Source organism: Aotus nancymaae, unplaced genomic scaffold, assembly GCF_030222135.1.
Source record: "Aotus nancymaae isolate 86718 unplaced genomic scaffold, 86718_ANA_hifiasm-v0.15.2.pri h1tg000059l, whole genome shotgun sequence".
Lineage (NCBI taxonomy): Eukaryota > Metazoa > Chordata > Mammalia > Primates > Aotidae > Aotus > Aotus nancymaae.
In genome coordinates, this window is record NW_026988473.1 from 41,666,358 (window position 1) to 41,682,607 (window position 16,250).

Here is a 16,250-nt window from a genome sequence, read left to right on the forward strand (position 1 = left end):
CAGGCACGCGCCACCATGCCCAGCTAATTTTTTGTATTAGTAGAGATGGGGTTTCACCATGTTGACCAGGATGGTCTCGATCTCTTGACCTCGTGATCCACCCGCCTCGGCCTCCCAAAGTGCTGGGATTACAGGCTTGAGCCACCGCGCCCGGCCTTATCTCTTTGTTTTTTGAGTCGGGATTTCACTCTGTCACCCAGGCTGGAGTGCAGTAGCATGATCTCAGCTCATTGGAACCTCCACTTCCCCAGCTCAAGCTGTCCTCCCACCTTACCCTCCCAAGTAGCTGAACTGCAGGCATGTGCCACCACGCCTGGCTAATTTTGTGTTTTTAGTAGAGATGGCATTTTGCCTTATTGCCCAGGGTGGTCTTGAACTCCTGGACTGAAGTGATTTGCCCACCTCAGCCTCCCAAAGTACTAGGATTATAGGCCTGAGCCACCTCACCCTGCCCTAGCTCATTTTTTAATTAAAAAATTTGCATGTGTTTTATGTACATAAAATCTTGGTATAGACATATTTATGTAGGTAAATACCATATTTGGGAATGTGGGGTTGAAAATATTTTACCAAGGATGCATGATCCAAAAAGAAAAAAGGCCACTGAACTAGAATAAACATTTCCCAAAGCCTTTCTTCCAGGTTATAGGTAAGGTCCAATTATAACATACTATAGTTGTTTGGCTTTCCTTTGCCTTTCCTTAGGTCCCCTGTATTCCTTGACAATAGTTTCCAAATAATATATAAAGACATACAGTATCACAAGCCTCAATAAACTAAGGAATGGTAGTCAGAAAAGTTGTACTTATCAGTTGTAAAAGTTAGGTGTAATTTTAATAAGCCTTTGGCTGCCTGTAGGATACAGTGAGTTCATTTTTCTTCTCTGAAAAGAGTACCATAATTGCTTTAAGGATCTTTTTGTAGGTCTATGTAGAAGTATTTGGGGAACTGGATATTTCTCTTGTGCCCATCATTTTCAGGTACTAAAGTTCTTAAGGGATCTCTTAACTTTTCCAGGTCACTTTAGGAGACACTTCAGTAGATGGACTCTAGAGGCTGTGAGGCCACGTAGGACCTGAAGAAACTGTTTCTTCCTGTGTGTCTCAATAGCCATGAGTAACTATTGCTGCAGATAATTGAAAGACTAGAATCCTTGGAATATATGTATAGTGCATGGTGCTTGCTACCAAGTAGGGAGTCAGTAATTATCTGTTGAATGTTGAATGAGTGTGGGGCAACTTTCATTCATGTTCCCTTCATTAATTGTGGTTGGACATTTTTTTTTTTTATATAGACAAGATTTTGCTCTGTGGTCTAAGCTAGAGTTCAGTGGTGCCACCATAGCTCATTGTAACATCAAACACCTGGGTTCAAGTGATCCTCCTACCTCAGCCTCCTAGGTAGCTTTGGGCTGCAGGGATGTGCCACCATGCCTGGCGAATTTATTTTTATTTTTACAGAGACAGGCTCTTGCTATGTTTCCCAGAGTGGTCTTAAACTCCTGGCCTCAAGCAGTCCTCCTGCCTCAGCCTCATGAGTAGCTGAGACTACAGGTGCGTGCCATGATATCCAGCTTGGTTGTACATTTCTGATAGCATTTAATTTAATTACTATTAGATGAAGTAATTTTATTTATTTATTTGTTTGGTTTTTTTAGACAGTGTCTCACTCTGTTGCCCAGGTTGGAGGGCAGTGGAACAATCACAGCTCACCGCAGCCTTGATCTACCAGGCTCAAGCAATTCTCCTATCTCAGCCTCCCAAGTAGTTCGGACCACAGGCATGCGCCACCAACCTGACTAATTTTTTTATTTTTTGTAGAGACAGGGTCTCACTATGTTGTTGAGGCTGGCTTAAACTCCTAGGTTCAAGCCATCCTCCCTCCTGGGCCTCCTAAGGTGCTGGGATTACAGGCATGAGCCACCACACCTATCCTTAGATGAAGAAATTTTAAATGTAATGTTACTGACTTCTCATAAACATACTCTGTGATATGGAGAAGCACATTAGTAATTTGGGAATTAAAGCTCATTTGGAAATTTTAGTAATGCCCCATCTTAACACACATAGCTGATTGCAGCTGACTGATCATTTGGTGTCTTTTTTAATAGCTACTATAACATTTTGGGGAGGGATATGTATATATACATGTGAGCATGCAAATTTACATACAAATACATATATACATAAACAGTTATGCTTGTGTATATACAGACAATCTAGAGAAATACTAAGAAACTGTTAAGAGGTTGGGTGCAGTGGCTCATGCCTATAATCCCAGCACTTCGAGAGGCCATGGCAGGTAGATCACCTGAGGTCAGGAGTTCAGGATCAGCCTGGCCAACATAGTGAAACCCTATCTCTATTAAAACTACAAAAAATTAGCGAGGCATGTAATCCCAACTACTTGGGAGGCTGAGGCAGGAGAATCGCTTGAACCCGGTAGGCGGAGGTTGCAGTGAGCTGAGATCACGCCGTTGCACTCCAACCTGAGCAACAAGAGCAAAAACTCCGTCTCAGAAAAAAAGAAAGAAAGAAAGAAACTGTTAAGAGTAGTTGTTTCAGGAGTCATTTTTAGTAGAGACAGGGTTTCTCCATTTTGGTCAGACTGGTCTTGAACTCCTAACCTCAGATGATCCACCCACCTCGGCCTCCCAAAGTGCTGGGATTATAGGCATCAACCACTGCACCCAGTCCTTTTGTCTTTTTATTGTACTCAAATACACATACACATAACATAAAATTTACCGTTGGTGACTTTAAGTACTCATTCACAATGTTGTGCAACTATCACCACTAATTTCTAGCATTTTCACCACCCCAAAAGGAAGCTCTGTACACATTGAGCAATCAGTCTCCATTTTCTCTTCTCCCAGGTTCTGGCAACTACTAATCTGTCTGTTCTGTGGATTTTCCTTTACTAGCTATGTTATATAAATGGAATCATATAGTATGTGACTTTTATGTCACTTCGCATAATGTTTTCAAGGTACATCCATATTGTGGCATGTGTCAGTAAATCATTCATTTTTGTGGCTAATGTTTCTTCAAATGGATATACCACATTTTATTTATCCATTTATCAGTTAATGGACCTCCAGTTGCACTTTTTCACTGTTGTAACTAGTGCTATATGAACATTCGTGTACAAGTTTTCTTAATACCTCTTTTTGGTTCTTTTGGATATATACCCAAAAGTGAAATTGCTGGGTTATATGGTAATTTGATATTTAACTTAGTAAGGAATTAATTCTATACTTTAGAAGATCTTTATTAACAACACATATAGCTAAGTAACTTTATTTCTATGAACAGGTTCATGCATAATATTCCATCATATGAATGACTGTGTTTTCTTTTCTTCTTCCTCTTCTTTTTTTTGAGACAAAGTCTTGATGTGATGCCCAGACTGGAGTGCCGTGGCACAATCTCAGCCTACTGCAACCTCCACTTCCTGAGTTCAGGTTATTCTCCTGCCTCAGCCTCCCAAGTAACTGGGATTACAGGAGCATGCCACCATGCCCAGCTAATTTTTTTTGTTTGTTTGTTTGAAACGGAATCTCACTCTCTTGCTCAGGCTAGAGTGCAGTGGCGCAGTGTGAGCTCTCTGCAACCTCCACCTCCAGGTTCAAGTGATTCTCTCGCCTCAGCCTCCCAAATAGCTGGAATTACAGGTATGCACCACCATGCCCAACTAATTTTTGTATTTTTAGTAAAGATGGGGTTTCATGTTGGTCAGGCTCTTCTCGAACTCCTGACCTCAGTTTATCTGCCCGCCTCAGCGCCCTAAAGTGCTGGGATTATAGGCAGGACCCACCACACCCAGCCCATTTTATTTTCTTTAACCAGTCTCCTGTGGATAGAAATTTAGGTTGTTGTGGGTGTGTGTGTCTGTCTGTCTGTCTGTATATGTGTATGATCACAAATTCTGTGGAGAACATTGTAGTGCAAAAATACTTGTGTATTTCTCCAAGTATAACTGGTGGGATAAAGTACAATTACTTTATCAAAAGGTATGCAGGTGCAGTGGATTATGCCTGTAATCCCAGCACTTTGGGAGGCCAAGGCATGTGGATTGAGTTCAGGAGTTCGAGACTAGCCCGGCCAACATGGTGAAACCCTGTCTCTACTGAAAATACAAAAATTAGGTGGGGCATGGTGGCTCACGCCTATAATCCCAGCACTTTGGGAGGCCAAGGTGGGTGGATCACCTGAGGTCAGGAGTTCGAGACCAGCCTGGCCAACATGACAAAACTCTGTCTCTACTAAAAATAATAAAAATTAGCTGGGCATGGTGGTGGGCACCTATAATCCCAACGACTTGGGAGGCTGAGGCAGGAGAATTACTTGAACCCTGGAAGTAGAGGTTGCAGTGAGCCAAGATTACACCATTGCACTCCAGCCTGGAAAACAAGAGCAAAACTCCATCTAAAAAAAAATACAAAAATTAGCTGGGTGTGGTGGTTAGCACCTGTAATCCCAGCTACTTGGGAGGCTGAGGCAGGAGAATCACTTGAACCCAGGAGGCAGAGGTTGCAGTGAGCCGAGATCATGCCACTGTACCCCAGCCTGAGTGACAGAGTCACTGTCTCAAAAAAAAAAAAAAGAAAACAAAAAAGGTATTTCTTTTTAAAATTTATAGTTTTTAAGGTCTCCAGATGAATAAAAATAAATAAAAATAAAACTTATAGTATTAAATTGTCCCCAAGGAGGCTGCACCAGTTTATACTCTCACCAACAGTATGTGAGCATTCCTGTTTTTTTCTCTCACGTTCTCTTATCCTACATTAAATATAGCTAATGGATTAACTAGTTAATGATACTATATTGATCAGGTCATTTCCTGGCTGAAGACGTATTATGTTTATCTCTTATTCCTTAATAATAATAGCAAATACATAGACACACACACACACACATATATATATAATATACACACACACATATTTATGTGTGTGTGTGTATGTATTTTTTTTTTAGTAGAGCCGGGTTTCACCATGTTGGCCAGGCTGGTCTTGAATGCCTGACCTCAAGTGATCTGCTCACCTTGGCCTCCCAAAGTGCTGGGATTACAGGCATGAGCCACTGCCTGACCATAGCTACCCTTTTTTTAAAGGGAGTATACGTACTCATATTCTATTACTTCTCTTACTCCAATTTACAGATGAAGCAAGTAAGACTCAGATTTTGAGTTAGGTTACACAATTAGTAAGAGACCGAGTTGGAGTTTCAAATGTACACCTGTTACCAATTTCTTATGATTCATTCCAGAAATAGCCTTTGCATATACAAGTGTAAATGTTTGTGTGTGCAGGTAGGTATGTGTGTATAGAGAAAAATAATTATAAAGCAAAAAATAAGTTGTTAGCATAATGGAACAAAATAAAAGTGCTCAGGAGACAGAGGTTCTTAAGACATGGTTTATGGGTTGATCACTTTTTTTTTCTTGTCACTCTGCTGCCCAGGATGGAGTACAGTGGCATGGTCTTAGCTCACTGCAACCTCTGCCTCCCAGGTTCAAGCGTTGCTTGTGCCCCAGCCTCCCAAGTAGCTGAGATTACAGTTGTACGCCACCACACTCGCTAATTTTTTTTTTTTTGAGACAGTTTCACTCTTGTCGCCCAGGCTGGAGTACAATGGCGCAATCTCGACCCACTGCAACCTCCGCTGCCTAGGTTCAAGTGATTCTCCTGCTTCAGCCTCCTGAGTAACTGGGATTAGGTACCCACCGCCACGCCTGGCTAATTTTTGTATTTTTAGTAGAGATGGGGTTTCACCATGTTGTCTCCAACTCCTGAACTTAGGTTATTCACCTGCCTTAGCCTCCTAAAGTACTGGGATTACAGGTATGAGCCACACCTGCTGGCTTGATCACTTGTGTCAGAATCACCTGAGGTACTTGTTAAAATTATAGATCTCAGCCAGACATGGTGGCTCATGCCTGTAATCCCAATACTTTGGGAGGCCAAGGCGGGCAGATCACATGGTCAGGAGTTCTAGAGCAGTCTGGCCGACATAGTGAAAACGCGCCTGTAATCCCAGCTACTTAGGAGGCTGAGGCTGGAGAATCACGTGAACCCGGGAGGTTGAGGTTGCAATGAGCAGAGATTGCACTCCAGCTCAGGTGACAGTTTGAGACTCCATCTCAAAAAACAAAAAACAAAAAAAATCACTATGGATCTCTAGCTTCTTTCCCAGGCCTACATATTTTGAATTTCTAGAGTCATACCTGGGAATCTACATGTTAGACAGTTATCCCAAGTAGTTCTTATATTCATTAAAAGCAATATTTTTCAAATTGTAAGTTGTGATGCAATAGTAGATTGTGAAATTAGGATAGTGGATTATGAGCAGCATTTTATAAAAGATGAGCTAGACAGATGAGAAAATATCAGAGCATATATGGTAAAGGTGTTTTTCGCAGTGTTTTTGTGATAGTTTACATACATCCCTACATCTATGATGTGTATTGGGTTGTGATATAAAATATTTCTCATAACACAAGTTATGAGCTGGGCACTGTGATATGTGCCTCTACTCCCAGCTACTTCAGAGGCTGAGGCTGGAAGATCGTTTTAAGTCCATTAGTTCAAAACCAGCCTGGGCAGCATAGTGAGATCCTGTCTCTTAAAAATAAGTTTGAAGTTCACTGTATTGAATTTGAGAATCATTGATTTTATCACCAGCTTTCCTCCCTCCCACTTAACTCCAGGTAAATACTCTCTCATTAGCTTTAACTTGTCTGTCTTACTTGCTCTTCGTAGTTCCTTACAGCCTGAGTTACCTTCTCCCTAGGAAACCTTCAAGAGTAACCCTTTTGCCAGATCACTCGTTATTCTTCATGCTCCTGGTGTTGATGTCTGCAATTTGTATTGTATCATTTTTTTTCTCTTACTGTGAAATTTTATCAATAGACCTACCGTTTATTCTGTAGACAATCCTTTCTAAAGATAGTGGTCGGCATAACATACCAAGTTCATGGCCTTAGTTTACCACATATAGTAAATCTTGGAAAGTCTCAGCATTCTTTTTTTTTTACACAGAGTTTTGCTCTGGCACCCAGGCTGTAGTTCTGTGGGACAATCTTGGCTCTCTGCTGACAGGTGATATGCCCACCTCGGCCTCCCAAAGTGCTGGGATTAAGGTGTAAGCCACTGCGCCCAGCCTCAGCATTCTTCGTAGAACTCCAAAACCCAGCTCATTGCCACAGTAATGATTAAAACACGCACCTGAACTGACCAGTGATTTCCTACCTTGTTTAAATATGAATATCCTCATTTAACATTTAAAAAATCTACACATTTCACCATAAAAAAAAAAAATCCCTTCTATACATTGACGAAAACATACCCAAAGCTACTATTCATTCATTCATTGGAGGTTTTCCCCTCCAAAAGAAGATAGGATTTTTTTGTTTTTGTTTTTGTTTTTGAGATGGAGTCTCATTCTGTCACCCAGGCTGTAGTGCAAGTAGCGAGATCTTAGCTCATTGCAACCTCTGCCTCCTGGATTCAAGGGATTTTTCTGCTTCAGCCTACCTAGTAGCTGGGATGCGTCACCATGCCTGACCATTATATTTATTTTTATTTTTATTTTTTGAGACAGTCTCGCTCTGTTGCCTACAGGCATGCATCACCATGCCTGACCATTATATTTATATTTATTTTTATTTTTTGAGAGAGTCTCGCTCTGTTGCCCAGGCTGGAGTATAATAGCATGATCTTGGCTCACTGCCACCACCACCTCCACTTCCCAGGTTCAAGCAATGCAGTTCTCCCACCTCGGCCTCCTGAGTAGCTGGGATTACAGGTGTGCACCACCACACCTGGCTGATTTTTGTATTTAGTAGAGATGGGGTTTTACCATGTTGTCCAGCCTGGTCTCAAACTCCTGGCCTCAAGTGATCCACCTGCCTTGGCCTCCCAAAGTATTGGGATTACAGATGTGAGCCACCATACCAGGCCAAATTTTTGTATTTTTAGTAGAGATGGGGTTTCACCATGTTGACCAGGCTGGTTTGAACTCCTGACCTCAAGTGATTCACCTGCCTTGGCCTCCCAAAGTGCTGGGATTACAGGTGCACCACCACACCCAGCCTTTAGGAAGATTTTTAATAGCTACATCTTAGCACAGTTTTCTAGATTAAGAGTCATTATCATTAGTATGAGAGAATACACATTTCTAAAATTTTAGGTCCTATTAAAAAATAATTTGAAAAGTATATCTGATAATTTTTAGTACTGTTAGAATGGTATAATGATATACCAGGGAAATGAAAATATATGTAGTGTCTTCAGTATATTCAGACTGATAGAGTAGCTTGAATATTTCAGTAGCTCTCCACAGTATTTATATATCATTATTTGATACAGAGTTACCTGGTCTTTCGGGATTTTAAATAAAATAATTCACCAGTGTTTTAAAGTGAGTTCATATTTCATTAATCACAACGTTAGCCTCATAATCTGAGAACAGTAGTATATTAGAGCATGAAGTATTATTTACTGTGTCTTTTGACATAATTTGATAGTCCCTTAGTATAACTGTGACCAGCCTTTGGTTTTTGTATGCTGGGAACACTGTGGACCCCTCAGTGGTGACTGAGCAACCCCAAGCTTCTGGAAAAATTGGCGAAACCCAAGCTATCTGATATAACAAGAAGAAATTTACTGTTGGTTTTTAACCTGTGAATTCTCTTAGGTTTCCCCGAAATGAATTATTTGCTTTTGATATTTGTTACTTACTGTATCGATTATATTTGAGAAAATGAAGAATAATGGGAAAAGCTGAGCTGTAACTTGTACCTTGGCTCTGCTGAAGCTGTAACTTGTAACTTTGGCCCTGCTGAGCTGTTCTTGTAAAAGCAGGAACTCTGTGTAAGAGACAAACCACTTAGCCTGACTGCCGAAGAGAGATGACAGCACGTAATTAGGTTCTCATCGCAGAGAGCCTATAAACGGACATGAAATGGAGAGGCTTATTACCCAGATTCCTTTCCCAGGAAAGGCATATTGTTTATGGCCCTGGAAAGGGAACGCGACCCTTATGGAGAGCCTATAAATGGACACATGAGGAGTGTCTGTCATGAGGAAAAACCTCTGTGGTGGAGATAAGGATGTAAAAGTCTTTCTTCTCCCACTGCTCCTCCAGGCCTGCATGGAGGCCGCCTCCTCTTGAGTTCTGTGGTCAGGCTGGTTGTCTTGTGTCAGACCCTGTTCCCCCTGCTGCTGTGAGCCCAGTGCTTTTCTTGCTAACGATTATAAGTTTATGTTTAACCTCTGTTCTTGCTAAGGTTTATGGTTTCTATGCTGACATTGTGATCTTTGTGTACCAGTTTTGCAAATGTATTCTTTTTGTATGATCATCCCTACAGTGTTGTATAACCTCACTCACCCTCCCCTATGGAAAGAGCCTAATAAAATACTCAGGTTTTTAGGGAAATTTTAGACATCCATGGAGCGGCATTATGTGGTGTCTCCCCTGGCCCCAGCTTTAAGGAAAACTGTTTGTCTTTTTTTCTTTTTCACTGACCACTTGATCACTTTGAGAGATCTTGAATCCACATTGATATGTTGGGAGCTGGTCTTCCAATAGTTGTAGACCTTGGCTTAGCAGGAAGGATATAGTTTTTTCTGGGCTACCTGTAGAATTGGGAAAGAGGTGAGAGGCTTGTGTCCTAGTAACACAGATGCTGAGTTCTTGGCATGGGAGGAAACATACCATTATGCTAATGTGTAAGTGGGACAGCTGATATTTCAACTAGGCAGTCTCATTCTGAAGCTCTCCTGACTAACCCTTGTACTACTATATTGTGTGATCTATAGAATAGGGACAATATTGTGTTCACTTTTGAGTTCTTAAGGCCTAACACATTACTTGTGACATAATAGGACCTTAGTAGGGGTTTGTTGAATTCATTATTCTCAAATGAACTTTTATCCTTGTAATTTATAGCTTTATATAACCATGCTTAAAGTTCTTTCTAATTCTCTTTGTAACTGTATAATCTTCTTTCATTATTAAATCATCAACTTGTAAGGGAAGACTTGAAGAGTCAAAGATTTTCAGTGCCAGGTACAAGGAACTTAGTTGCCTGTGGAGCAATGCTAACCAAACCTGGCTGTGCATCAGAGTCATCTAGGGGTTTGCATTCCTGAAAGCCATTTCCCGTTTCCCCTTACATATTTAAGTAAAATCTTTAGAACATGGGCTAATCTGCATTTTTATTAAGCTTCCCAGGTTATGCTTAGGCACCTACCCTAGCATTTAAGAACTGCTGCAAGGGATTGATAGAAATGGAAGACTCCACTTGGTCAGAGCAGCTTAAAGTTTAGATAAAAAGACACGTGCTGTATGTAAACAATCATTCATGACAAGAGAGTAAGGAGACACTATGTGATTAATGCCAAGAGAGTGGTCCAGACAGTGAGGACTCAAAGTTGGGTGGAAACAGAGATTGCTTTTGGCTTATTAGGATTGAGATAGTTGCTGGTTCTTTTGGGATTGGGGAGATTTGGACTGGCAGAAAGCTGGGGGAAATGTACCAATTGCTATGCGACTAGATCTTGGAGATGGAAAGACAAATAAGACACAAATAATCCCTGTTCTCCCAGAGCTCATAGTATGTTTGACATAGACAGTTAAGCAGATGTTTGTCAAACGTAAGTGCAGTGAGAATTTGAGCAAAAGCCAGTATCAGAAAAATTAGGTAAATAATTCTAGGGAATGAATATAGACCAGTTCATCCTGAATCACAAGTTTTTGTAGGAGAATTTAAAGAAATACTGAGCTGGGTGCTGTGACATACACCTGTAGTCCCTGCTACTTGGCAGGCTGAGGTTGGAGGATTGTTTGAGCCCAGGGATTTCAATCCAGCCAGGGCAACATAGCAAGCCCCACGTCTAAGAGAAAACTTTAAAATAAAAGAAATACTGTTTTTTAAACTCAAAGGAGGCTGGGCACAGTGGCTCATGCCTGTAATCCCTGCACTTTGGGAAATTGAGGCAGGTGGATCACCTGAGGTCAGGAGTTGGAGACCAGCTTGGCCAACGTGGTGAAGCCCTATCTCTACTAAAAATACAAAAATTAATTGGGCATCATGGCAGTCACCTGTAATCTCAGCTATTCGGGAGGCTGAGGCAGGAGAATCGCTTGAACCTGGGAGGCGGAAGTTGCAGTGAGCCAAGATCGCGCCATTGCGCTCCAGCCTGGGCAACAAGAGCAAAACTCTGTCTCAAAAAAATAAATAAATAATAAACTCAAAAGAATTTATTAAAAGGCCGGAGAGCCTGATGGGAAAATCTATTGGAGTAAGAAGCCTTTCTTGTACTTTTGAAATCATATTAGGGGCCCGGTGCAGTGGCTCACGCCTATAATCCCAGCACTTGGGAGGCCGAGGCAGGCAGATCACCTGAGGTCAGCAGTTTGAGACCAGCCTGGCCAACATGGTGAAACCCATCTTTGCTAAAAATACAAAAGTCAGCTGGGTGCAGTGGTGGGTGCCTGTAATTCTGGCAACTATGGAGGCAGGAGAATCGCTTGAACCTTGGAGGCATAGGTTGTAGTGAACCAAGATTGCACACCACTGCACTCCAGCCTGGGCAACAGAGTGAGATCCTGTGTCAAAAAAAAAAAAAAGAAAAGAAAAAAAAGAGAAAGAAAATCATATTAGACAGGCACTACTATGTTTACTCCAAAATCAATCTTGAAGATGAGGGCATTTCTGTCATTGAAAGTAGAGGAAGCTAAAGGAGCAAAGAAAAGAAATAATCATGATAGCCTGGGGCCAGATTGTAGAGTTACAAATTGAACTGTCCACTGATATTTCATAATATGGACAGGCCACCTAACCTCTCCAGGTAATAATTTCCTCATCTTATGACGGTGTAGGACTAAGTTTCTAAATGTAGCATAGTGTTTAATAGCACTTTGAAGTCAGACTGCATGGGCTTAACCTCTGGCTCTACTTATCAGTTCTGTGACTTTGAGCAAGTTGTTTAACTTCTCTGTGCCTCAGATTTCTCATCTGTAAAATACTCGATTGTGTGTTGTTGATTAGATTAAGTAAATAAATATATGCAAAACTGTTAGACACAGATAGAATTGTTAACTATATCCCTTCCAGTTCTAATGTCTTCCAATTCTTGAGGTTTTGACTTATCACCAGGTATCCACTGTGAACCCTACAACATAGGAATTACTTAAGAGGACTCACGAAGAACCATAATTAAAATCTAGGACTTAGTGTTTAAGTCTACCATCACTACAACTGTGTCAGAATAGGAAGTAAAATTGAATAATGCATCTCCCAGTGGACACATTACACAAATGTTTCCTTCTGAAACTTGTTCAGAAAGATGGCCTCACCCGTGTGCAGTGGCTCACCCCTGTAATCCCAGCACTTTGGGAGGCTGAGGCAGGCAGATCACATGAGTTTGGGAGTTCGAGATCAGCTTGACCAACATGGATAAACTTCATCTCTACTAAAAATACAAAATTAGCCGGCCATGGTGGCACATGCCTGTAATCCCAACTACTTGGGAGGCTGAGGCAGGAGAATCACTTGAACCCAGGAGGTGGAGGTTGTGGTGAGCTGAAGTCATACCATTGTACTCCAGCCTGGGCAATAAGAACAAAAAAAAAAAAAAAAAAAAAAAAAAAAGATGGCCTTAAAGGCTTAATTAAGAATATAAACCATGGAATCTACCGTTTCCCTGGGAGGCTAATACTCAAATATTCATTTGTAAATGTTGACTGGACTGATGCCATTCTAATTACTTGATTATGGTTCTATTATTTCTGATGCTGGTAACATCTGGCCATGGTTTGGGCACATGCTTACTGTAAAACACACTGTGCAGTAGAGAGTTATATAGTTGTAATAGCATAACATGTCCTGGAATGTCAAAGGTGCTCTGGAGTCAGAGTGAACTCCATAGACTAGCTTTTCCTAAGTCATAACAGTTGATTACCTGTAGTTCCCATTGAAAGAAGTAGTTACCCAAGGACAGCTGGGCTTCAGTATAAGAAAAGTTAGTTTAAAATGAGCCAAGAGGCAGGTGCGGTAGTCTCAGCTACTCAGGAGGCGTGCAGGCGGAGGCAGGAGGATTACTTGAGCCCAGGAGTTCGAGTCCCACCTGGACAATATAGTGAGACCTTGTCTCTTTAAAAAAAAAAAAAAAAAAAAAGCCAAGTTATTTAATTTAGAGATTTTTGAACCAGTTTTTTTTTTCTTTAGAGCAGAATCCTTAAAAAGTAAAACAGATTTTTAAAAAGCAGCACTACTGTGCTTGGATAGGCCAAAATAAGTGGCCTGGAGCTGTGCTTACCAGCCTTCTTCCCACTTATTTCCACTCCTCCCTGATGGCCTCTGAGTCTTTCAAGGAACTTTAGGGTGCCTAAGCTCACAGTTTAGGAATCAGTGGTGTAATTGATTATAGGTTCATTTTGTCTATAGCATAATATTTATTTTCCCTTAAAAATTGTATAAAAAACACAGTTCTTGTTTGTAAGTTTTAGATCCCATAATTTATTTTTTTAATCACTATTGCTATCTTCTCCCCTTGGGATACACTCTTACTCTTTTTTTTTTTTGAGACAGAGTCTTACTCTGTCTCGAGACTGTGGAGTGCAGTGGCGGGATCTCAGCTCACTGAACCTCTGCCTCCCGGGTTCAACTGAATCTCTGACTTAGCCTCCTGAATAGCTGGGACTACAGTCATGTACCACCATACCCGGCTAATTTTTATATTTTCAGTAGAGATGGGGTTTTGCCATGTTGGCCAGGCTGTTTTTGAAGTCCTGGCCTTAAGTGATCCACCAGACTCAGCCTCCAAAGTGCTGGGACTTTGGAGGCTGAGTCTGGTGGACACCCAGCCAACACTTACTCTTAATCCTCCTTTTGTAGGCAAACCTCAGCATTTTGTATGCTTTTGTGGATATGCAGTTGATTTATGGGGAGGCATGCCTAAAAGCTCTCCATTTGTTGAAAAGAAAAACCTTTTACTCATGAAATAGAACTTGATTAAAGCCTGTATCTTGAGCTCAGGCTGTTTCTTTTCATTCACTAGATTTGTCTGCCTCTGCTCATTCCAAGATGGTGATCTTCACAGTCAACTCTTTGGGTAGTTCTCAGTCCTACCTTGATGTGGTACAGAGCAATGTGGATATGTTCAGAGCCCTTGTCCCAGCTCTGGGACATTATAGTCCACACAGTGTCCTGCTTGTTGCATCTCAGCCAGGTAAAATGCTTTATTTTACATTTACTCGATGGTCCAGTGCGTCAGTAGAATTGCCATTACTGATAAAAACCATAAAACTTTAGGGCAGGGCACAGTGGCTCACACCTGTAATCCCAGCACTTTGGGAGTCTGAGGCGGGCAGATCACCTGAGGTCAGGAGTTCAAGACCATCCTGGCCAACATGGTGAAACCCTGTCTCTACTAAAAATACAAAAGTTAACCAGGGATGATGGTGGGTGCCTGTAGTCCCAGCTACTTAAGAGGCTGAGGCAGGAGAATTGCTTGAACCCGGGAGGCGATGGGGGTTGCAATGAGGCTGAGATGGTGCCACTGCTCTCCAGCCTGGCCGACAGAGTGACACTCTGTCTCAAAAAGAAAATAAAAACTTTAATTATAAAGAGATGGCTACAATATTCAGCAAAATTGCCTGTATAATAAACAGTGTAGTATTTACCAGTTCCTTTTTATGACTAACATCTAGAAGGTTCCAATGTACAGTTTTTTAATGAAATAATGATATTATGTTCTAGGTTCTAAGCTGTGCCTTCCTCAGTGAGAAGATGTTTAAACTCCCAAGAGAAAAATGCAATGACTTATACGCATGATATTTTGTTAATTCCAAAGTGTCATAAAATGTTAGCAAGCCAGAGTGCATTTTTAACATTTTGTATTTTGCAGGTTGTTTTGGAACTGTCATACTCAAAAATAGAAATATTTTCAAAGAGTTAGTTTGTACTGGACTCAAATTGGTGAACAGATTTTTTTAAATGTTCCCAAGGTAGGGGTATTGTATGCATTTCACTTGTTTTTCTGGAGTAATTGTTGAGGGACATTGATCTCTTCAATTCTTGACATCCTTTTGGGATGTTAAGAAAAAAGTAGCTGTATTTTCATTCATAATGCTACACTGAATCATGGTGGCATATGAATCAGTATTTTAATTTAAAGATAGAAATTCAGTTTAAGATGTAGAAGAAAACTTGATCAATAAAAGGAAATTATTATTTTCTGGTTTTCTGTACCCAGTTTTGTTTGTTTGTTTGTTTGTTTTTAAGAGATGGGATTTCTCCATGTTGGTCAGGCTGATCTCGAACTCCTGACCTCAGGTGATCTGCCCATCTCAGCCTCCCAAAGTGCTGGGATTACAGGCATGAGCCACCGCGCCCAGCCAATTCTGTACCCAGTTTTTATCCTCACTTAACTATTCTAGGAATTACCTATTTTCTACCCCTCCCCCTGACAATTTATGTTTAATAATAAAAGTTGGCTGGGTGTGGTGGCTTATGCCTGTAATCCCAGAATTTTAGGAGGCCGAGGCAGGTGGATCACCTAAGGTCAGGAGTTCAATACCAGTCTGGCCAACATGGTGAAAACCCATCTCTACAAAAATGCAAAAAATTAGTTGGGTGTGGTGGTGCACGCCTGTAATCCCGGCTACTAGGAAGACTGAGATAGGAGAATTGCTTGAACCTGGGAGGTGGAGGTTGCAGTAAGCCTAGATGGTGCCACTGCACTCCAGCCTGGGGGACAGAGCAAGACCTGGTCTAAAAAAAAAAACAAAACACACATACGCAGTAAAATTGATCTTGTTGAAACCTTGTTAGTGTTTTTAATGTATATCAAAAATATATTATGCCTCAGTGCATTGAGGATCTAAGAAGAGTATATAGAGGCCCTAAAATACTTATTAAAATAATAAATATTTTGTGAGCTAGGCTAGAAGTAGATATTTTTTAACTTTTACATTTTTACCTTGTATGCAATATTTAGTGGAAATCATGACTTATGTGACATGGAAACTGAGTGCATTTCCTGCAAATCGAGTGATTGGAATTGGATGTAATCTGGATTCACAGAGATTACAGTATATTATTACAAATGTTTTGAAGGCACAGACTTCCGGCAGAGAAGTATGGGTTATTGGCGAGCAAGGAGGAGACAAAGGTAAGAAGTACATTTTTAGGCTGGGTGTAGTGGCTCATGCCTATAATTCTAACACTTTAGGAGGCCA

At 41.0% G+C, this 16,250-nt stretch overlaps 1 protein-coding gene across 9 annotated transcripts in view; it reads left to right on the forward strand.

Annotated features, from left to right (window-relative positions):
• Positions 1–16,250, forward strand: part of UEVLD (UEV and lactate/malate dehyrogenase domains) — a 62,322-nt gene that overhangs the window by 27,176 nt on the left and 18,896 nt on the right. For 2 of the 9 annotated variants that reach the window (XM_012456521.3, XM_012456523.3), the window contains exons 8-9: positions 14,069–14,239; positions 16,010–16,183. The exons of 4 other annotated variants lie outside the window; for them this stretch is intronic. In XM_012456521.3, the coding sequence (XP_012311944.1) occupies positions 14,069–14,239; positions 16,010–16,183 (345 nt within the window). Of the gene's footprint in view, positions 1–1,460; positions 1,554–1,657; positions 3,394–14,068; positions 14,240–16,009; positions 16,184–16,250 lie in introns of those variants that run through there. 3 more of the 9 variants (XM_064365116.1, XM_012456522.3, XM_012456527.3) reach the window with 3 other exon arrangements.